General features: G+C 46.4%; 2 protein-coding genes and 1 pseudogene across 3 annotated transcripts; 2 read left to right on the top strand and 1 right to left on the bottom strand.

Moving 5' to 3' along the window:
* Positions 1 to 414: 414 nt before the first annotated feature.
* Positions 415 to 4,074, top strand: LOC123088255 (LRR receptor-like serine/threonine-protein kinase EFR; annotated as a pseudogene).
* A 1,527-nt stretch (positions 4,075 to 5,601) lies between these two features.
* On the bottom strand, positions 5,602 to 9,810 carry LOC123088254 (uncharacterized). Its single transcript, XM_044510453.1, has 3 exons — positions 9,628 to 9,810; positions 8,741 to 9,015; positions 5,602 to 6,577 (listed from the first exon to the last, which is right to left on the bottom strand). The coding sequence occupies exons 2-3, from the start codon at positions 9,001 to 9,003 to the stop codon at positions 5,740 to 5,742; spliced, it is 1,101 nt and encodes a 366-aa protein (XP_044366388.1). The 5' UTR covers positions 9,004 to 9,015; positions 9,628 to 9,810; the 3' UTR covers positions 5,602 to 5,739.
* Positions 9,811 to 18,958: 9,148 nt separating this feature from the next.
* LOC123083262 (uncharacterized) lies at positions 18,959 to 22,000 on the top strand. 2 transcript variants are annotated; one of them, XM_044505345.1, is made up of 2 exons: positions 18,959 to 19,251; positions 21,880 to 22,000. In XM_044505345.1, the coding sequence occupies exons 1-2, from the start codon at positions 19,035 to 19,037 to the stop codon at positions 21,978 to 21,980; spliced, it is 318 nt and encodes a 105-aa protein (XP_044361280.1). In that variant the 5' UTR covers positions 18,959 to 19,034; the 3' UTR covers positions 21,981 to 22,000. The 2 variants fall into 2 exon arrangements, with proteins under 2 accessions (XP_044361280.1, XP_044361279.1); XM_044505344.1 differs by having other exon boundaries at positions 18,960 to 19,263; positions 21,880 to 21,996.
* Positions 22,001 to 22,411: the final 411 nt, after the last annotated feature.

Genomic DNA, 22,411 nt, shown 5'->3' with positions numbered 1-22,411 from the left:
GCTGCTCTGCTCCTCCTATGTTTTTGCTTCTGTCCATTTGCTGGAGCAGCTTGCATGCGCATGTGTGTGCATCCACCGGGAACAAGGTGAGAGAGTGAGGGCTATTGCCAACATATAACCTCTTCGGAAGACGTATTAACCTAGCCTAGGCATGTTGTTAATATGCCACTTTCAAGCACGGGAGAGCTTTCTATCGTGCCATGCTTAGTGGAATTAATCATTCGCTAGAGTCCTTTGTGATTGCCGGCAGATGGACTAAAGTTTGACTAGTAGCGATTAGGCATTCCAAAAAGAACTTTTGAGTGTTTGGGTAGCATCCAATACGTCCGAAAGTCCGCGGAAACCTCATACGAACATCAGCACTATATATCACCAGCAAAGCTAGATGAATGAACATCAGGCAGAAGCAGCTCAATGGCCACCGCATCCATTTCCAGCGTCCTACTTCTTCTTCTATCAGCCTTCTCTTTAGCTGCTCTAGGTACTTCTTCTCCGACTCCGGCCAACGGCAACGGCAACGGCAACGACACGGACCTTGCCGCACTGTTGGCTTTCAAAGGCCAACTTTCTGATCCTCTCGGCATCCTTGCCAGCAACTGGACCACCGGCACGTCTTTCTGCCACTGGGTCGGCGTCTCGTGCAGCTCAAGGAGGCGGCGCGTCACAGCTCTGCGCCTCACCTACATACCCCTCCATGGATCGCTCGCTCCTCAGCTTGGTAACCTCTCTTTCCTCTCGGTCCTCAACCTCACCAGCACAAACCTCACCGGTTCAATCCCTGATTCCATAGGAAGACTACATCGCCTAAAATATCTAAACTTTATGCTGAATGGCCTGTCGGGTAGCATCCCACCCACTATAGGAAACCTCACCAGGCTTCAGGTTCTTACCCTAGGCTTTAACAGTATCTCTGGCCCAATCCCGGTCGAGCTACAGAACCTACATGGTCTCAACCTCCTAAAGCTGCAACATAATTCCTTCACCGGCACCATACCGGTCCATCTATTCAACAACACAGCAATGTTGACTGTTCTAGACATTGGCAACAACAGCTTGTCCGGAGCAATACCGCCTTGCATCGCGTCCTTAGAAATGCTAGAGTTACTGGACCTGCAAGTAAATCATCTCGCCGGTCCGGTGCCCCCAGCCATCTTCAATATGTCCAAACTGCATTCTTTATGGCTCGGTGACAACTACAACTTAACTGGCTCTTTCCCTACCAACTCAAGTTTTAATCTACCATCGCTAGAAAAAATCAGCCTTGCAGACAACAGTTTCACAGGTCAGATCCCATTGGGGCTCATGTCTTGTCAGTACCTTCAAGCTATTTCCTTTTCAAGCAATTCATTTCAGGGTCTTGTGCCAACATGGCTGGGCAAGCTGGTCAATCTCCGTTACCTTCTCTTGGGTGGGAATGAGCTCTTTGGTCCAATCCCAGTTGCTCTCAGCAACCCCACTTCACTGTATGCCCTAGACTTGTCATTCTGCAAGTTGGCACGATCCATTCCGGCTCAACTTGGACAACTTGGCCAGCTATCCGAATTGCACCTTGCCACTAGTCATCTAACAGGTGCAATTCCACCTACCCTCGGCAATTTATCTCAACTAACTTACCTCGATTTGCAAATAAATCCACTGTCTGGATCCATACCAGCAACACTTGGCAACATTGCAGCTTTGAACATGCTTATTCTAACAGATAACAATTTAGAGGGGAATCTGGGCTTCCTATCAGATCTTTCCCGTTGTAGGGATCTCCAACTCCTTTTCATAGAGGGAAATTCATTCACCGGGCCCATCCCTAGCCACGTTGGAAACCTCTCTACACAGTTGACCACTTTTCGTGCGGGTCGCAACAAGTTAACCGGTGGACTTCCAGCTACTTTCTCAAACTTATCCAACCTTGAATGGTTAGATATTTCGAACAACCTACTCACCGAGGCAATCCCAGAGTCCATCACTACAATGAAAAATCTGGTGCTTCTTAACCTCTCTCGAAACAGTATCTTGGGCTCAATACCAACACAAATTGGCATGCTCGTGGGTCTACAAAGGTTGTTTCTCCAAGGAAACAAATTCATTGGCTCTATACCAACCAGCATCGGCAATCTTAGCATGTTGGAATACATTGACTTGTCCAATAACCAAGTAAGTTCAAAGATACCGACAAGCTTATTCCAGCTTGATAAACTTATCCAGCTATTTCTTTTCCAAAATTTCCTTGCTGGCGCATTACCGACCAATGTTGATGGTCTAATACAAATCGATCAAATGGACATTTCTTCGAACTTCTTGACGGGAACCATCCCACAATCATTTTCTCTACTTAGCATGCTAACCTACCTAAATATGTCACACAACTCGTTCGATGGCTCAATCCCAGACCAGCTTCAAAGGTTAACCAGCTTGGCAACATTAGACCTCTCCTCCAACAATCTTTCCGGCAAAATTCCCAAGTTCCTTGCCAATTTTACCTACTTGACTACATTAAACCTCTCATTCAATAGGCTAGAAGGACAAATACCAGAGGGAGGTGTTTTCTCAACCCTCACATTGCAATCTTTGATTGGGAATGCTGGACTATGTGGTGTTCCACACTTGGGATTTTTGCCATGCCTTGCCCAATCCCCGCTCAAGAAGTAGGCATTTGCTGGAATTTCTGCTCCCTGCTGCCATTGTAGCTTTTTGTGGTGTTGCTATCTTCTCATACCTATTGATAGGAAGAAAGCTTACACAAGGAGATGTTGTTAATGCCTCGGCCGATCCGACTGATTCTGTAATAGGCCATCAGTTAGTCTCCTACCATGAGTTAGTTCGTATTACTGATAACTTCAGTGATGATAAGATGTTGGGGTCTGGAAGCTTTGGAAAAGTTTTCAAGGGACAATTGAGCAACGGTTTGATGGTTGCAATAAAAGTCCTAGACATGCAGCTGGAGCAGGCTATCAGAAGCTTTAATACTGAGTGTGGTGTATTGCGCATGGCACGACACCGCAACCTCATAAGGATACTCAACACCTGTTCCAACTTGGACTTCAGAGCACTTGTGTTGCCGTACATGCCTAATGGTAGTTTGGAGATGCTCCTACACTACCCTCAAGGCTCAACATACTTGGGGTTCCTTGAGAGGCTAGGCATCATGCTTGAAGTGGCACTGGCAATGCAGTACCTGCACCATGAACACCATGAGGTGGTCTTGCACTGTGACTTGAAGCCTAGCAACGTGTTGTTCGATGAGCACATGACGGCGCATGTGGCAGACTTTGGCATCGCAAGGTTGCTACTCCGGGATGACAACTCTATGATCTCTGCCAGCATGCCTGGGACAATTGGCTACATGGCACCAGGTACTCGGCTAGACCTTGTAATTAAGCTTGCTCGGTCTATTGTTGTTAAGCCCTTTTGGTCAATCAATCATGCCTTAAATTTCCTTTCATGAATTCCTTTAGCAGAGTACGGTTCCTTGGAAAAGCATCACGGAAGGCTGATGTGTTCAGCTACGGGGTCATGCTCCTTGAAGTCTTCACTAGAAAGAGACCAACCGATGCCTTTTTCAATGGAGATCTAAGCCTTAGGCAATGGGTTTTTGAAGCGTTTCCTGCGGAGCTCATCCATGTTGTAGATGTCCATCTACTCCAAGGCGCTTCTGGCTGCAGCTTTGAAGGGTTTCTAGCGCCAGTATTCGAGCTGGGTTTGCGCTGCACCAGCTTCGCACCTGACGACAGGATGACGATGAGCGATGTGGTTGTGATGCTGGAGAAAATAACAAAGGAGTATGCTAAATCAGCACTTGAACAGAGTCATGCATCCGAATGATTCATCACTCTCGCCTATCTGTGTACGGGCGCATCTGCTCTGTATATATAGGTACTGAGAATAGCATCCATTGTGAAACGAATGTTCTCCTATTTTTAATTGTAAAACTGATCAGAGAAAATGAGAGGTGCCCTGAATATAATGTGCAGCTTCCTTACGTCTTGTCAATTATCTGAGTTACCCTGCCTCTGTTTCACATGAATGCAACCTGGAGCTTACTCCAATAACTGAGAGGTATTGTAGCAGTGAGAAGGTCGGTAAAAATGAAGTCCTGGAAAATCAAAATACTGCAGCAAAAAGAAAACCACGAAAGAACAGAAAAATAATCGGGTGGACAAAGAAAAGGAAAAAAGCACACTAGAAAATTAAAGTGAAGTAGAAAAAAAGTTTGTCAACCAAAAGCGACCACTCCACACTCTTGGGGGTGTTCTTCTGCCCGTCAATAGTAATGACATAGGGCTGTCGCCCGACAGTCATTGCTTACAACTGCTGTCTTAACCGCTGGTGCTGAGGAACACCACCGACGATCCCAGTGACCTCTCAGCGCATGTTCAATTTAGTTCATTCAGCTGTGACATTGGTCACAGCCATCAGGTGGCGCTTGCCTCGGAACTATTCAGTGAATTATAACACTAAAAATAAAATCATAACATGCATGCATGTAGCTATACATGGCTCTAAGTCCGGAATGCCACCAGACGAATGTATGGCTCGCTAAGCTCATGAGCATGTGCCATCTCATAGGAGCGAGTACAAGAAAAAAAAAAAGTATGTTTGTTCCGAAAAAACTGAGAAGTATAAACAATTGTTGTCGACCGTCTAGTTCAATTCAGAGCACCCACCAACCAATCATTCTGTTTACCTAGATGAGTGTTGTACTGATTGGTTTGCAGAAGCAAAATCATGACATATTCAATTGGCCAATGCCATCTCCATTGTGCTAATTGTTTGATGTTTTTGATGACAGGAAAACAAATGATACTCAACTACTGCTATATGTGGAAGCACCGAAGGAAATGTGATCTACAGTGAAAATGCAACTGCGAATCATCAGTCTGGCACTGTTATGCCAGTATGTTTGGAACACTGGTTTCGTGCCAAATCTACAGGATTCAGGCACGAGATTCCCCAAGAACTAAAGATGGATGCTATATAGGTTAGTACCAGGTCAACTAAAGAAGTGCCATACAAATCAGTCTCAAGATGTTACCAAATCCAGAGTGGTGAACTGCATGTACAACTCCACTCCATAGCATGACTGCGATGGTATCTGACAGAAACAAAGGAATACTTAATTAGCAACAAAACTGTTTACATAACATGAACAAAATCTGAAGAAATCATGCTGATGCGTACAGAAATAAGAGCAAAAATGTAATTATGCAAGTACCCTTGTCTTATCAGAATCAGGTTATAGTCATCAAATAGTTCACAGAGTTACTACTACACTGGTGCACTAGTACACATGCAATTTCAATTTACTTTCTGACGGAGTGGGTCATGCTGAAGAACGTAGCCAATTCACATGTCAGGAATTGTTAGCCAATGTTGATCCCAAAAACAAAAAGAATTGTATGGCATCTGGAGCACAACTAGCAACCTGGATCTGATTATAATATGGAAAAGAACTGCATGAATGGATCTCTGGATTATTAATCCTTTAGCCAAGAACAAAGCAGAGTACTTGACTTTACCTTTCACAGATTGGCAGCTCGAGCCAAGCACGCCTACATTGCTTTCATTCTCCTTTGACTGATAGCTATCTACCTTAGGTTTAATTTTGAATTTCTTGGTAACTTTATATTTCTTTCATACTACTGACGACATGATTGGTGCAGAAGTACAAAACTAAAAAATACCACTAAAAATGTAACAGTTCTCCCAGCCGAACGTTTACAACAGGGGCCAACAGTAAAAGACATTCTACTGCATGAAGAACGGGATTACAAAGTTATCCATCTTCTCTTTTCTCTCAAGTTCGTCCTTCTCAGCAATCTGCTTCAGTGTAGTCCACCCTTTTCTTGCCCGCTTCCTTGAACTGCCAGCTGGCTGAGTAGAATCACCTGGTGCAGACTTTTTATTTGATGCTGACTTGCTATAACTTCCAGGGGCCTTGGCAGCAACTGAACCACAATTCTTCGCTTTATTGTTCAGTGTACTTCTAGTCTTCAATGGTTCTGCTGAACCTATAGGCGCAGCCACTTCCGCCAGTTTGCTCTTCAGAGGAGTAACAAAGTTTGACCCAGCTAGAAATTCTGCTTGAGAAGTGACATCGGGTTCACATGTTGTAGTATTTTTAGAAGCCGCGGACTCAATCCCATTCACACATTTATCATGTGCGCTTTCTACTTCGATTTTCTGCAGGATGTCTTCGTGTGCAGCCGCTAACTGACCACGATCCACCATTGAGAAAACTGCCCCTTTCTCCATTCTATAATCTTCAGGAGTGGATATTTTCAACCTGGATGATTCCAGTTGTGAGGCTGCTGTTACAGAATGCTCGATCCCCTTTTTAGTAGTTACTGTTGGCACGTTCATATTTTCTCCTTTCAACATTGTGCTAACAGGCTTTCTTGATGATAACAGGCCCTTCACGATACCCTTTCCACTACCCCGTATCAGGTTTTGGTCTCCACAGAAATGACATGCATAGACAACACTGTTTTGGCCAGGATTTGACTTCTTGCGCCGCTTTGCTTTCTTTTTGTTGTTCTTTATGCGGATTGTGCAGTTGAAACCTGGCTGTAAGATTGATTCACACCTGCAATATTCGAATAATCTTTCTTCAGAGGTACATCTTAGGCTTATTGATATGGACAAAGGTACAAAAATAGAAAATAAAATGCAGCATAAATAACAAACTGCATTGACCACATATATAATCTATAAATGTACAAGAATACCGCCGACCATTCAACCTGGCTGCTTATAAACATACAGCAGATTGGAGATGTATTAGTGTTAGTGTTGTTAGTTAATACTCCCTCCGTCCCAAAATTCTTGTCTTAGATTTGTCTAGATATGGATGTATCTAATACTAAAAGGTGACTTGATACATTCATATTTAGACAAATCTAAGACAAGAATTTTGCGACGGAGGGAGTAGTATATTCTGAAGGACCTTTTTGCAGACTTGCTAAATCAAAAGAGTCTGAATGTGGTGCTCTGAGCTAAACACATAATTCCAAATATTCTAGCATTACTACAAACTGTAAGGCGTATTAAAAATAAATTGATACATACATAGCACTATAACAGATCTGAGATCAAAGGTTAAGCAAGACAGACAAGCTTTGCGGTAATTTGCTCTAAGACGGAATACTCATACAACATTATCAGCACAGTTTTCTATTTCCAGTTCTTGTATGCTGGTAAGCTCACATTTTGACAAACAAGGATCCAGAGCCATCAGCTAAGGTGCATTCCGGTAAAGAACCAATGTAACATGCAAAATGTTGGTCCTGCGAACTGGACGACCAATAACCTTCCCGTCCATTCTCTCGCTTTTGTGTAGTTCATTGTTTTAAACACAAGATGTTTCACTTAAATTTTGCATGTTCAATCATTTTTTTTGCCTTACGACCACCCATCTAAACATTATCTGTACCTGACAGATTGCTCTCACTGAATAAAACAAGTTTTTCAAAGCTATAGGAGACAGCATCTCAGCAACAATGGGTGCTGAAAACAGAACAGAAATCACTGCAATAAAGTGGTACCACTTAATCAATGTAAGCCAACAAATATTGTTGCTTAGTGAGTGCCAGGAGTTTAGCAGAAAACAAGTGCTTGAACTGATATACTGCATTGAGAAACTTTCAGGAAGGTAATTGGAAGTCCAAGCAAACATGGATCCAGCAAGATAATTGTACAGCAGAGTTGACACAATTGTAGACCGATTTCAACATGCCAACTGTATGTGTATATACTGATACTGGGGTCCTTGCACTTAGTTGGCTTCCTCTTAGGATCTCAGGATGGAGGGACCCTACTTCTAAACAGCTCCCGCTGGCAGCAACTTATGGCTCTATCTCTGCCTGCTACCTCTGCCTATGATATGCTGCTACTACGATATGGAAGGAAGAGAGGAAAGCATAAATCGAACAAATAAGTCAGCACGGCAGAGGATTGGAAGGAACGGATGAAAGCACAAATCATGAGTTCAGCAAGGAGCGGAGAGGGCAGATGAGAATATCACTCAGGAGGGCAGCAACGGCCATTGTTGTGGCCCCCAGTTACTCCGGCATTGGCCTGACAAGGTTAGGCTTTGTAACACCCAGGAGGTGACTCAGTCTGGAGGCTGCGCGGGCAGGGACTAAGATTTTGAGTCGCTTGAATCAAGGGGGTCAATTTGCCGAGATTAGTCAGCGACTAGTCAACCAGTTAGTCAGTTACTTGACTGTGCCAACCAGTTAGTCAGTTACTTGACTGTGCCAACCAGTACAGTCAATGTGCCCAGTCGACACCTAAGGTAGGACTGGTACACTGTAGCTCAACTCTTAATCATTTGGCGGAAGTTTCCATTAGATATTTCAAATAAGACTTTCCATGTAAAAAGTAAAAAACAAAATTGAGAATCTGAGATACATCTCATTCACTCAGTCATTCTGTTACAGTTTTGCCTATGTGAACAAAAGAACAAAACTCAGGTAATAAGCCCCTAATACTTCCCCATTTCTCCAATCAAATATTATCAGCAACATGTTTGTTTCTCGAAGTCTCAGTTTGCCACATCACAAGATGCAGACATGCTACTTTGATAGAACAAGCATTTGTCCGAAAACAATATAATAGTACATACGTCGCACACAAATAAACTATAGTAGAATTTCAAATGGGTAGATAATAATCAGATTGATATGGTCAAACAATTAGACACATGAATGGAGCATTTTAAAAACACACAGTAAGCTTTAACTCTCACCTCTGGCAAAGGAAGGTGGAGGCTTCAATGGGAATCCTGGACGCCTCGGCGTTCGTGGCGAGGCGGTGGCCCAGCAGCGCCCCGATCGAGTCAACTCCCGCCACCCCGCTCGCCCATGCCGCCAGCCGCTGCAGGTGCTGGACCCTCAGCAGGGAGGGCACGTCGGCCTGCGCCTTCCCGGATGTCTCCTCGCGGAGTGACATGGCCTGGTTCATGGGCCTGGATGCCGAGGAAGGGCCGGCCTTGCCCGGCTTCTTCCCCATGTAGGGAAGTTTCTGGTTATACAGAGGGTCAACTAGTTAGACAAATCTAGGTATCTACTCCACAATAAGATATTGCATATTGTACTAACATTTCCCAGCATCTAAGAATCCATAACTGGCCTAACAAAATAAATGCACTCAGAAGGTGCAAATAAGATGAATATAAACAACAGGTTCAGTATAGCAAGCCAGCACCACTGCCACAAGAGGTGGCTACCACGCGCGCCCAGGGATGGTGATATAAGCTGAAAAGGCTCAACAATCAACTTCTCCCTAGTATTATAAATTAGTGATATGCAGCTACCCATTAGGAGTTTTGCTGAACACCTGACATGCACATGACAGAGTGACACATAAGAAAAAGAACAGGTGACCGGCAAAGATCTGTGGGCTGAGTCAGGATTGAGGCAAACCCCAGGCCAAAAAAAATAATTGGCAACATAATTTTTTTCCAGCAAAATTCTTCTAATTCTATGACATAAAAAAATGTTGACACAACACTGCATCAGTTCGAGTAAAGTGATAAACAAAATTCTTTTCAATTCAGTTTCACCCTTTCTATACAATGTTGAAATACAGTGGAGAGAGGAACTCAAACGCATCAATTTGGCACAAAAAATTTACCCAATCCTGGCGCAGCAGAAGGACAGCAGCAGCACTGCGGAGCAGTCGGGAACGGCGGCCGCCGGCCGGGGCCCGGGGCTGAGGCAGGAACGGTGACTCTGGTCACCGGTCAGCGAGGTTAGGAACAAGCGCCGCGCGGAGCAGCGCAGGCGCCGGGGGGTGGGGGGGGGGGGGGGCGAGGGGGGCGGGTGGCGGACAGCGGGGCGGCGGCGGACGCCGGACGGAGATATCGAGAGGCAGAGGCGGTGCGAGCGGCTAGGTCGACCAACAGGGAGAAACGGGCCATTTTTGCCTGGGCTGCGCTGCACTCAAGTCCGAACTTGGGCTTGGTCAGAGGAAAGTATCGTTTTCCGTGGATCAAAATCCCCCCCCCCCCCCCCCCCCCCGGTCTAAGACTTATAGCTGGCCAAACGGGCCGGGCTAAACAGGCCAGCCCGCTAGCACGCCGGCACGGCCCGCCATTGGCCAGGCACGGCACGGGCTAAACGGGCCGTGCCCGGCGCGCGCCACGCCTTGGGCCGTGCCTGGGCCTGGAGCCTGGGCACGCGGGCCGGCACGGCACGGCCCGTTTAATTTTTTTATATATTTTCAAAAAATATTATATATATATACCTAAAATATTGTGACGCCCGGGTAATCAAGCTACAGTAAACCTTCGTTAATGATGCCAGGTCATCATGATTAAAATTTTGCTAAACCTCACGTGTATCAAACTTAGTTCAAATACAAATTCAAATAACAAGTCAAATTATAGTTTCATAAAACAGTGAATTAAAAATGTCCAAAGGGTTATAAATATTCACTAACTAATTATCAAATAACATCCAACATTATATAGAATTTTTAATTGCCCTAAAACAATTAAAACAATGACCAAAACAGCCTCATTAATCCATTTTCATTTATGCACAATCCTAATGCTCATCAAACCTTTTTGTGGCAGTGCCTAAAATAACTATGCTAATTTAGGACAAGTCTCATACTTAACTAAAAGTCATTTGCTTTTGTAAATAAAAATAAAACAGAAACAGAAAAGAAAATGAAAACAGAATTGGAAAATGAAACAACTACACTACTATGCACTAAGCCTACTACTGTGCACTAGGCCTGCTATCTATACGGGAGGCCCAGCCCAACTTGCCCCTCTCCTTCCTCCTCTGTTCACAGAGGGGAGGTGGACGCCGGGCAGCCGCCCGTGGCCGCGATGGCCACGTGCCGGCCATCCGCCGCGCCCCCGTCGACCTACAAAACGTCGCCCCGCACCCTGAAACCCTAGCCCGCCTTCCCGTTCCCCACACACACGCCGTTTCCTCTCTGCTCACCTCGCCGAGCGCCTCCATGGCCGCGTCGTCAACATGCACGCGGCCACCGGCCACCGTCCTCCACACCGACGGGTCCAGGAGGTCCACCGTGGACGAGTTCGTCGCCTGCGCCCTCGAGACCAAGCCGGAGAGCCCGCAGCACCGCCATCGCCTTGTTCTGCACCGCCTCGGCCGCCGTCGATCCGCGGCGGACACCACCGCTTCGGCGCCACCCCGTCCTCCCCGAGTCTTCTGTGAGCATCGCTGTGAGCCCCGCATACTTTCCCCTTTCCTCCATAGCTCGAACTCGCACCGTAGCCACCTCCCCTGCTCGAGTCCGGCGCCGCTGTCCGCCATGGCCTATTCGTCGCTAGCGCCCGAGCTCCTATGCTCCGTCCGAGCGCTCCAGCACGCTCCGGGTGAGCTATAGGTCCGATTTAGCTAGTTAGGTAGCCCGTTCGCATTGCGTTTGGCGGTTTTTCATTTGAGCCGAGCTCCGTCGCCGCCGTATCCTCCCGTGGCCGCGCATGGAGCACTGCTCCCGCGTGCGCCCGCGCGAACCCCTTGTCGCCCCTGGCCTCTGCTGCTGCTCACGCCGCGGCTTGCTGCTCGCCTGAGCTCCTGCGCCCGCCCACCGCACGCACCAGGCGCCCGTGCTGCTCGCTGCAGCTCTGCCTGCTGCTATGCTACACGGGTACAGTAACATTCAGTTACTGTAGCTAGTGCTAGCTTTTCTAATTTGACATTGTCTGACCCTCTGTACAGCCTCTAAACAACATCTAACCAGCGGTTAACATGGGTAAAAATAATATGAGTAGAAAGTATACATGACAAACTCCATTTTATCCCACTGGACCAAATCGTTTTGATGTATGGTTTAATTCCTACAAAAATCACAAATTCCAATGTTCTGTTAATAGAAAGCTGAAAACAGCTTTAATTTCATAGCTACTTTAGAGCTGCTAATGATCAATCAAATGGACTCTAACAGAGATGAAAGTTCTACTATCTTATAGACCACAGAAAAATGCTCCATATTGATATAAGGCACAAAATCATAGGAGTTACAGATCAATAGTTGTAGTGTTTTGAAAACAGCCAAGTAATATTTAAAACTGTCGAATTCTCAGACTTAGCAAAATTTCAGGGTTTTTCGAATATTGTTTTAATCTTCAAAAAAACATATAAAATAATCTGTAGCTCGGATGAAAAAGTTTTATACATAAAAGTTACTCAGAATGATGAGACGAATCCGGTTACACCCTCCGTTCGTCCGCCACACACTCCTAGCATAGAGAACACGCAATTGTTCCCCTCCGGTTCATCTGCCCGAAAACGCGAACACCGGGAATAGTTTCCCGGATGTTCCCCCCCCCTTCGCCGGTACCACCTAGTGTCGCGTTAGGTCACTCTAGATCGCGTATTGCCATGTTACGCTTTGTGATGCTTTGATTGCTCTGTTATTTATTGTGTTCCCCCTCCGTTACTTCTTTCCGGTAGACCCCGAGACTGCCAGAGCAACCAGGCAAGCCCCCCCCCCTTGATCACCAGATATCGCCTATTCTCCTCTATACTGCTTGCATTAGAGTAGTGTAGCATGTTACTGCTTTCCGTTGATTCTATTCTGATGCATAGCCTGACATTGTTGCTACATCTATTGATATCTTACCTGCAATCCTAAATGCTTAGTATAGGATGCTAGTTTATCATCATTGGCCCTACATTCTTGTCAGTCTGCCTTGCTATACTATCGGGCCGTGATCACTTGGGAGGTGATCACGGGTATATACTATACATACATACATACTATACAGATGGTGACTAAAGTCGGGTCAGCTCGAAGAGTACCCGCGAGTGATTCACGGATTGGGGGCTGAAAGGACCTTTGTCCCGACGGCCCTCTGTGTGGATCTTTGTGGCGGAGCGACAGGGCAGGTTGAGACCACCTAGGAGACAGGTGGGCCTGGCCCTGTTCGGCGTTCGCGGATATTTAACACGCTTAACGAGATCTTGGTATTTGATCTGAGTTGGCTACGAGCCTATACGCACTAACCATCTACGTGGGAGTAGTTATGGGTATCCCGACGTCGTGGTATCAGCCGAAGCACTTCAGACGTCAGCGACGGAGCGGCGCGCGCCGGATTGGACTGGAACGCCTGCTAGGCTAGGTCTGCTTCCGGCCGCCCTCACAACGTGCAGGTGTGCTATGGGCGATGGGCCCAGACCCCTGTGCGCTTAGGTTTAGACCGGCGTGCTGGCCTCTCTGTTGTGCCTAGGTGGGGCTGCGACGTGTTGATCTTCCAAGGCCGGGCATGACCCAGGAAAGTGTGTCCGGCCAAATGGGATCAAGCGTGTTGGGTAAGTTGGTGCACCCCTGCAGGGAAGTTAATCTATTCGAATAGCCGTGATCTTCGGTAACAGGACGACTTGGAGTTGTACCTTGACCTTATGACAACTAGAACCGGATACTTAATAAAACACACCCTTCCAAGTGCCAGATACAACCGGTGGTCGCTCTACCTCAGGGATATGAGGAGGGGATCGCCGGGTAGGATTATGCTATGAGATGCTACTTGGAGATGCTACTTGGAGGACTTCAATCTACTCTCTTCTACTTGATGCAAGACGGTGGCTGCGAGAAGCATAGTCTTCGACAGGATTAGTTATCCCCCTCTTATTCTGGCATTCTGCAGTTCAGTCCACTGATATGGCCTCCTTACACATATACCCATGCATATGTAGTGTAGTTCCTTGCTTGCGAGTACTTTGGATGAGTACTCACGGTTGCTTTCTCCCCCTTTTCCCCTTTCCTTTCTTTCTGGTTGTCGCAACCAGATGCTGGAGTCCAGGAGCCAGACGCCACCGTCGACGACGACCCTACTACACTGGAGGTGCCTACTACTACGTGCAGCCGCTGACGACGACCAGGAGTAGTTTAGGAGGATCCCAGGCAGGAGGCCTGCGCCTCTTTCGATCTGTATCCCAGTTTGTGCTAGCCTTCTTAAGGCAAACTTGTTTAACTTATGTCTGTACTCAGATATTGTTGCTTCCGCTGACTCGTCTATGATCGAGCACTTGTATTCGAGCCCTCGAGGCCCCTGGCTTGTATTATGATGCTTGTATGACTTATTTTATTTTTAGAGTTGTGTTGTGATATCTTCCCGTGAGTCCCTGATCTTGATCATATACATTTGCGTGCATGATTAGTGTACGATTGAATCGGGGGCGTCACAAGTTGGTATCAGAGCCGACTGCCTGTAGGAATCCCCCTTTCCAACTCCTTGGCCGAAGTCGAGTCTAGACATTGCAAAACTTTTACTAACATGGTTGTGTGCCTTACGGGCCCACGTCGCCATTTGGGTGATACTAGGATCTTTTACTCCTCGACCTTTACTCTGGGACTCTGCACTCTCTTCTACTCGGGTTAAACGATTTTACTAACTCTGACTCTAGGTTCTCGCAACTACTTCCACCCGGAGAACCCCTTATTACAGGTGATCGCCAGCTGCACCACAAGATTTCGGAGATACTCTTCCATATTCTCTCGAGACTTTGTGCCCACCGCTTTTGTTATTCCCGACCATCGATAACCCATATGGATAACTACATACACTTGTTGTCCATAGCTTCACTTCCGATTGTTCTTGTTATTACAAGATACCCTGAGATACTTCGGATATTCCAAAAATACTTTGTGCCTACTGCCTTGCAGTTACTAGCCCCATAACTACCCCTACGGGTAATTTCTCGCACTTACCAAGTATCAGCTCATCCCCAGTTGTTCTGGTGTTTCACAAAAGTCTTCGAAATGCTATTCGATCCTCCAAAAAAAATCCTTAGCAGCTTATTGCTCTACAAATACTTGTCTACTTACAGTATGGATGTTCCCGTATCACTAGCAATATTCACTAGTATCTTTTGACACCGTCATTTTGATCCTATTGCTTCAACATGTGTGCGAATGCATGCAATCATCGATCAACCTTTCTAAATTATCTTTTCGGCTCAGACGTCATTTTGAACATGAGCTGGTTCTCGAACAAACTATTTGTCGTCAATTGTGCCTCTGGTCTATCCAACTGATCCATCCTTGATCAGAGCGTCTGCTTCTGATCCTTTGTTTTGGAAATCATAGTTCCTTTGTTATCTAAGCATCGAATTATTCAGATGTTCTATAATATGATGCCCGTGCATTCTTTCTTCCTCTGATTGAGTACCGATACTCACACCAGCTCCGTGTGGATCGCCCGATCCATTGTTGGATTTCACCCGACACCGTCCTTCATATTCAAATAACCTTGTGAGTCTTTCCACGGATATATAAAGCCTTGGGTAAATTGTATCCTCTGTTTTCTCAACCATGCTCTATTTTCGAGCTGGTGGTATTTACTATTGAAGCTTGTGGTATATGTTTCCACGATACCCTGACGGGTTGAACCTATGCCTTCCTTAATATGTGTGAACTCGGAAGTTTTCACGAGTCATACTCATCTGGTATTTCACCACGTAAGACTTTCAACACTAATGCCTTTATCAAAGCGAGAAGTGAATGGAAGGTTATACATTGAAGAAGTGGGAGTCGACCTTGAACCTTGCGTTCATGCCCATGGACACGATGTATAACTTATCATGGAAGCTGCTCGTAAAAATAATTACCCCCTTGTTATAAGTTCATCTTGTATCCGTGGTTCGATCATTTGCAATCATTGTTCCAGCCATGTTCTCCTTTTAAATACCATTTCTCGGACAAGTTGAAGTACTTGTCTTCTGTAGATCATTGCACCTGCCCAACCTTTACTTTGATCTACCTTCGAGTATTACCCCCTAGTATCTCGAGGATATCAACCCATTGCACTTCATCTTATGAATTTCTAATGAAGTCGTACCTTTCCCCCGTTATAATCACTCCACGGGTTCTGGGTTGTCGTCAACCGAGAACACCGATTAGTGAATCGAATCGCCCATGTGATTCAGTACTCCTAGTACTTTGTGGTTGAGAAGTTTAATACTCCATCACACCATTCCTAGCCTGATCGGCTATATCTTACTGTGCTAAATTTTAACTGTGCTACCTGGTCCGTCTTCCCGTAGCAAAATTTGCGACGATAGCTAAGCTTATGTCGATTTTCCTCGTCATACCCTTTCACCTTAAACAACAAGCTTGAGTTCGAGTTTGTGTCGTAACTGTGGTTCCAATAACCTCTTGCTTCGTCATTCCTTTGACTTGATGTCGTCGCTGAGTGATTACATCTTCATGAAATCTCTCGACAAATGTGTCGTGATCATCATCAACCTTATGAGCTCTTCCAGGATATCAACCGGATTCATGAAGAGGAATACCATCCTTGCCCTCGATGAGTTGTGTTATCATCGGCCACTTTATTGCCTTCCCTCCAACACAAACTTGTTCGTGTTTTGTGTTATACCTTGAGTTCCTTGCTATCCAGCATTTATTCTTCTTTACCTTGGAGTGTTACCATCTTTTATGTCAAGAATGTCGTGAGGATTACTCCACCTCTTAAGAATTCTTGGTATAGTGATACTTCTCACCATCACCATTCTTTCTTGGTCCTCATGTTGATTCCAACCGGGGTACCTACAGGTGAGCGGTGTTGTTTGGATTTTGCACTTCTAGCAACCCTATTGCTTCGAAGTTAATGGTTGGTCGTTCATTCTTAGACTATTAATTATTGAATCACCATTCTGACATTGGTCGTGCAACCCAACCCATATTTCGGGCGCACCTTTCAACCAGTGTTTAATTGTGTATGTTTTCCTCGAGCTTACCTTATATCATTTGATATGACAAATGTTATCTCCTTATCCACATAATTGTGGAGATCCATCTTTTGGATACCTCAATGAGTTATCGCTGAGTCCATCAGTCACCTCCTCATCCTCTTCTTGGTTTAATGATGAACTATTGTTTCAGGAACCCGCTCCCATAGTTCATTTCCCGAGAATCTTGCAATGTCATTTCGTCGACCTGTCTTGCACCTTTTCTTCTCGGACAACCTGAGTCTGAGGTATCATGACACCAATCGGATCTGAATCTCGGTCAGAGATGATGGTTGGAACATATTTCCAAGAGTTATAACAATGGTCTTTATGTGACCCGCTAAGGTGATGTCGTTTCTAGCACACCTGGTCGGAGGACCTATTGTTATAGTTTCCTTTTTGGCAAGGTTAGTCATTCTTCCGTGAGGAAATTGTAAGACTTATTCTACAAGTTGTCCCTGATGGATCCTTTGTGTATCCAAAGTCTGACCTTTACCAATGACCATGTCAATGCTATCTCGAAGCATGTCTGTGGTACTTCGATTTTCAATAAGAACATTTGAAGCACCATGCTAAATGTTTATATGGGTAATGCCATGAAATTCCTCTCCCCTTACCTAAAAGATTTCTACTTCTATCATGTCATGGATATCATGCTCTGCTTGTCCTTGGAAAGGATATACCCTTGTAATATGTGTGTTTACACATTTTTCCTTCCATTGTTCTGTTTTAACCTGATTACCACTTTTCCTTACCGTTGGTTTGTTTAAACCTTCTTGTGATCTAAGCAGTAATATTCTTCGGCTTATGTAAACACCTCGGTGTACAATTCTGTCGGCAAGACCCTGTTACTATTGTTGATGACATTCCGGTAACCACCGATGGACAAGAACTTTGCCTATTGGTCCGCCTCGTTCAACGAGCAGGAAAATGGTTCTCTTCGTCCCTCGCCCTTGGTATTGATGTTGTTGCCGACATAACTGACAGGCTACCCTCAGACATGCCTTGCTATCGTGACCGTGCAAGGTGTCAACCCCCTTTCTACTTTAACCCACATGGTGGGCCCATAACCCACAGTTCCACATGATCGAAACCTGACTCTCCTGCACCCCCCTGTTCCCAAGGTTGTTCCTCACGCTTGGCTTCGTATGTAATTCATGAGCCACCTTCCGAGGGATCATCAATTCTGGTATTAAACACAATACCTATACCCGTTGCCTTGTTTCAGGCAACAACGATTGTCTATCCGTTTCAAACTTCTTATGGTACCTTCTTACCTTGCTCTCGTTGTGTTGTATTTGTTCAATTCAAGAGATACTCTTATGATCATTCTTGGGATACCCCCCCCAGATGATTTTCCCTTATAACATTCAATTGTTGTAAAGCTGACCCTTACCTATTCGTAAGTACGATGGAGATCCCGAAGAAAGGATGACGAGTTGATCATGGTGATTTGAACACAGAGAAATGAATACATCAACGAAAGGGATCAACCTCTTCGAAAGGACAACCAAGACCGAGAAGACTCGTTAGGTTTCTCGTAACCAAGTCCCTTCCCCCTTTCTCCCCCTCTTAAATCTCGGGACGAGATTTCTTGTAGTGGAGGAGATTTGTGACGCCCGGGTAATCAAGCTACAGTAAACCTTCGTTAATGATGCCAGGTCATCATGATTAAAATTTTGCTAAACCTCATGTGTATCAAACTTAGTTCAAATACAAATTCAAATAACAAGTCAAATTATAGTTTCATAAAACAGTGAATTAAAAATGTCCAAAGGGTTATAAATATTCACTAACTAATTATCAAATAACATCCAACATTATATAGAATTTTTAATTGCCCTAAAACAATTAAAACAATGACCAAAACAGCCTCATTAATCCATTTTCATTTATGCACAATCCTAATGCTCATCAAACCTTTTTGTGGCAGTGCCTAAAATAACTATGCTAATTTAGGACAAGTCTCATACTTAACTAAAAGTCATTTGCTTTTGTAAATAAAAATAAAACAGAAACAGAAAAGAAAATGAAAACAGAATTGGAAAATGAAACAACTACACTACTATGCACTAAGCCTACTACTGTGCACTAGGCCTGCTATCTATACGGGAGGCCCAGCCCAACTTGACCCTCTCCTTCCTCCTCTGTTCACAGAGGGGAGGTGGACGCCGGGCAGCCGCCCGTGGCCGCGATGGCCACGTGCCGGCCATCCGCCGCGCCCCCGTCGACCTACAAAACGTCGCCCCGCACCCTGAAACCCTAGCCCGCCTTCCCGTTCCCCACACACACGCCGTTTCCTCTCTGCTCACCTCGCCGAGCGCCTCCATGGCCGCGTCGTCAACATGCACGCGGCCACCGGCCACCGTCCTCCACACCGACGGGTCCAGGAGGTCCACCGTGGACGAGTTCGTCGCCTGCGCCCTCGAGACCAAGCCGGAGAGCCCGCGGCACCGCCATCGCCTTGTTCTGCACCGCCTCGGCCGCCGTCGATCCGCGGCGGACACCACCGCTTCGGCGCCACCCCGTCCTCCCCGAGTCTTCTGTGAGCATTGCTGTGAGCCCCGCATACTTTCCCCTTTCCTCCATAGCTCGAACTCGCACCGTAGCCACCTCCCCTGCTCGAGTCCGGCGCCGCTGTCCGCCATGGCCTATTCGTCGCTAGCGCCCGAGCTCCTATGCTCCGTCCGAGCGCTCCAGCACGCTCCGGGTGAGCTATAGGTCCGATTTAGCTAGTTAGGTAGCCCGTTCGCATTGCGTTTGGCGGTTTTTCATTTGAGCCGAGCTCCGTCGCCGCCGTATCCTCCCGTGGCCGCGCATGGAGCACTGCTCCCGCGTGCGCCCGCGCGAACCCCTTGTCGCCCCTGGCCTCTGCTGCTGCTCACGCCGCGGCTTGCTGCTCGCCTGAGCTCCTGCGCCCGCCCACCGCACGCACCAGGCGCCCGTGCTGCTCGCTGCAGCTCTGCCTGCTGCTATGCTACACGGGTACAGTAACATTCAGTTACTGTAGCTAGTGCTAGCTTTTCTAATTTGACATTGTCTGACCCTCTGTACAGCCTCTAAACAACATCTAACCAGCGGTTAACATGGGTAAAAATAATATGAGTAGAAAGTATACATGACAAACTCCATTTTATCCCACTGGACCAAATCGTTTTGATGTATGGTTTAATTCCTACAAAAATCACAAATTCCAATGTTCTGTTAATAGAAAGCTGAAAACAGCTTTAATTCCATAGCTACTTTAGAGCTGCTAGTGATCAATCAAATGGACTCTAACAGAGATGAAAGTTCTACTATCTTATAGACCACAGAAAAATGCTCCATATTGATATAAGGCACAAAATCATAGGAGTTACAGATTAATAGTTGTAGTGTTTTGAAAACAGCCAAGTAATATTTAAAACTGTCGAATTCTCAGACTTAGCAAAATTTCAGGGTTTTTCGAATATTGTTTTAATCTTCAAAAAAACATATAAAATAATCCGTAGCTCGGATGAAAAAGTTTTATACATAAAAGTTACTCAGAATGATGAGACGAATCCGGTTACACCCTCCGTTCGTCCGCCACACACTCCTAGCATAGAGAACACACAATTGTTCCCCTCCGGTTCATCTGCCCGAAAACGCGAAACACCGGGAATAGTTTCCCGGATGTTCCCCCCCCCCTTCGCCGGTACCACCTAGTGTCGCGTTAGGTCACTCTAGACCGCGTATTGCCATGTTACGCTTTGTGATGCTTTGATTGCTCTGTTATTTATTGTGTTCCCCCTCCGTTACTTCTTTCCGGTAGACCCCGAGACTGCCGGCGACCCCCAGTTCGACTACGGTGTTGACGATCCCTCCTTGCCAGAGCAACCAGGCAAGCCCCCCCCCTTGATCACCAGATATCGCCTATTCTCCTCTATACTGCTTGCATTAGAGTAGTGTAGCATGTTACTGCTTTCCGTTGATCCTATTCTGATGCATAGCCTGACATTGTTGCTACATCTATTGATACCTTACCTGCAATCCTAAATGCTTAGTATAGGATGCTAGTTTATCATCATTGGCCCTACATTCTTGTCAGTCTGCCTTGCTATACTATCGGGCCGTGATCACTTGGGAGGTGATCACGGGTATATACTATACATACATACATACTATACAGATGGTGACTAAAGTCGGGTCAGCTCGAAGAGTACCCGCGAGTGATTCACGGATTGGGGGCTGAAAGGACCTTTGTCCCGACGGCCCTCTGTGTGGATCTTTGTGGCGGAGCGACAGGGCAGGTTGAGACCACCTAGGAGACAGGTGGGCCTGGCCCTGTTCGGCGTTCGCGGATATTTAACACGCTTAACGAGATCTTGGTATTTGATCTGAGTTGGCTACGAGCCTATACGCACTAACCATCTACGTGGGAGTAGTTATGGGTATCCCGACGTCGTGGTATCAGCCGAAGCACTTCAGACGTCAGCGACGGAGCGGCGCGCGCCGGATTGGACTGGAACGCCTGCTAGGCTAGGTCTGCTTCCGGCCGCCCTCACAACGTGCAGGTGTGCTATGGGCGATGGGCCCAGACCCCTGTGCGCTTAGGTTTAGACCGGCGTGCTGGCCTCTCTGTTGTGCCTAGGTGGGGCTGCGACGTGTTGATCTTCCAAGGCCGGGCATGACCCAGGAAAGTGTGTCCGGCCAAATGGGATCAAGCGTGTTGGGTAAGTTGGTGCACCCCTGCAGGGAAGTTAATCTATTCGAATAGCCGTGATCTTCGGTAACAGGACGACTTGGAGTTGTACCTTGACCTTATGACAACTAGAACCGGATACTTAATAAAACACACCCTTCCAAGTGCCAGATACAACCGGTGGTCGCTCTACCTCAGGGATATGAGGAGGGGATCGCCGGGTAGGATTATGCTATGAGATGCTACTTGGAGATGCTACTTGGAGGACTTCAATCTACTCTCTTCTACTTGATGCAAGACGGTGGCTGCGAGAAGCGTAGTCTTCGACAGGATTAGTTATCCCCCTCTTATTCTGGCATTCTGCAGTTCAGTCCACTGATATGGCCTCCTTACACATATACCCATGCATATGTAGTGTAGTTCCTTGCTTGCGAGTACTTTGGATGAGTACTCACGGTTGCTTTCTCCCCCCTTTTTCCCCTTTCCTTTCTTTCTGGTTGTCGCAACCAGATGCTGGAGTCCAGGAGCCAGACGCCACCGTCGACGACGACCCCTACTACACTGGAGGTGCCTACTACTACGTGCTGCCCGCTGATGACGACCAGGAGTAGTTTAGGAGGATCCCAGGAAGGAGGCCTACGCCTCTTTCGATCTGTACCCCAGTTTGTGCTAGCCTTCTTAAGGCAAACTTGTTTAACTTATGTCTGTACTTAGATATTGTTGCTTCCGCTGACTCGTCTATGATCGAGCACTTGTATTCGAGCCCTCGAGGCCCCTGGCTTGTATTATGATGCTTGTATGACTTATTTATGTTTTAGAGTTGTGTTGTGATATCTTCCCGTGAGTCCCTGATCTTGATCGTATACATTTGCGTGCATGATTAGTGTACGATTGAATCGGGGGCGTCACAAATATAGCCCAATAGGCCTTAAAACCAGCCCAGCAGGCTGAAAGTGTGCAGCCCAGCGTGCTAAACGGGCCATCCGGCCGGCCCGTTTACTAATCAGGCCGTGCCTGGGCCAAGGAGCAGCGCCCGTGGGCC

Source organism: Triticum aestivum, chromosome 4A (assembly GCF_018294505.1).
Source record: "Triticum aestivum cultivar Chinese Spring chromosome 4A, IWGSC CS RefSeq v2.1, whole genome shotgun sequence".
NCBI classification, from domain to species: Eukaryota; Viridiplantae; Streptophyta; class Magnoliopsida; order Poales; family Poaceae; genus Triticum; species Triticum aestivum.
Note: the sequence above shows the minus strand (reverse complement) of the source record. Positions and strands in the feature narration are given on the sequence as shown.

What these genes read in the sequence shown, in the direction of transcription:
- LOC123083262 (XM_044505344.1), top strand. Translation starts at nt 19,035, where the DNA reads ATGGCCGCGTCGTCAACATGCACGCGGCCACCGGCCACCGTCCTCCAC. An exon ending in AGTCTTCTGTGAGCATTGCT is followed by an intron (nt 19,264 to 21,879) that starts GTGAGCCCCGCA and finishes TGTCGCAACCAG; the next exon opens with ATGCTGGAGTCCAGGAGCCA.
- LOC123088254 (XM_044510453.1), bottom strand. Translation starts at nt 9,003, where the DNA reads ATGGGGAAGAAGCCGGGCAAGGCCGGCCCTTCCTCGGCATCCAGGCCC. An exon ending in TCCACCTTCCTTTGCCAGAG is followed by an intron (nt 6,578 to 8,740) that starts GTGAGAGTTAAA and finishes CGAATATTGCAG; the next exon opens with GTGTGAATCAATCTTACAGC.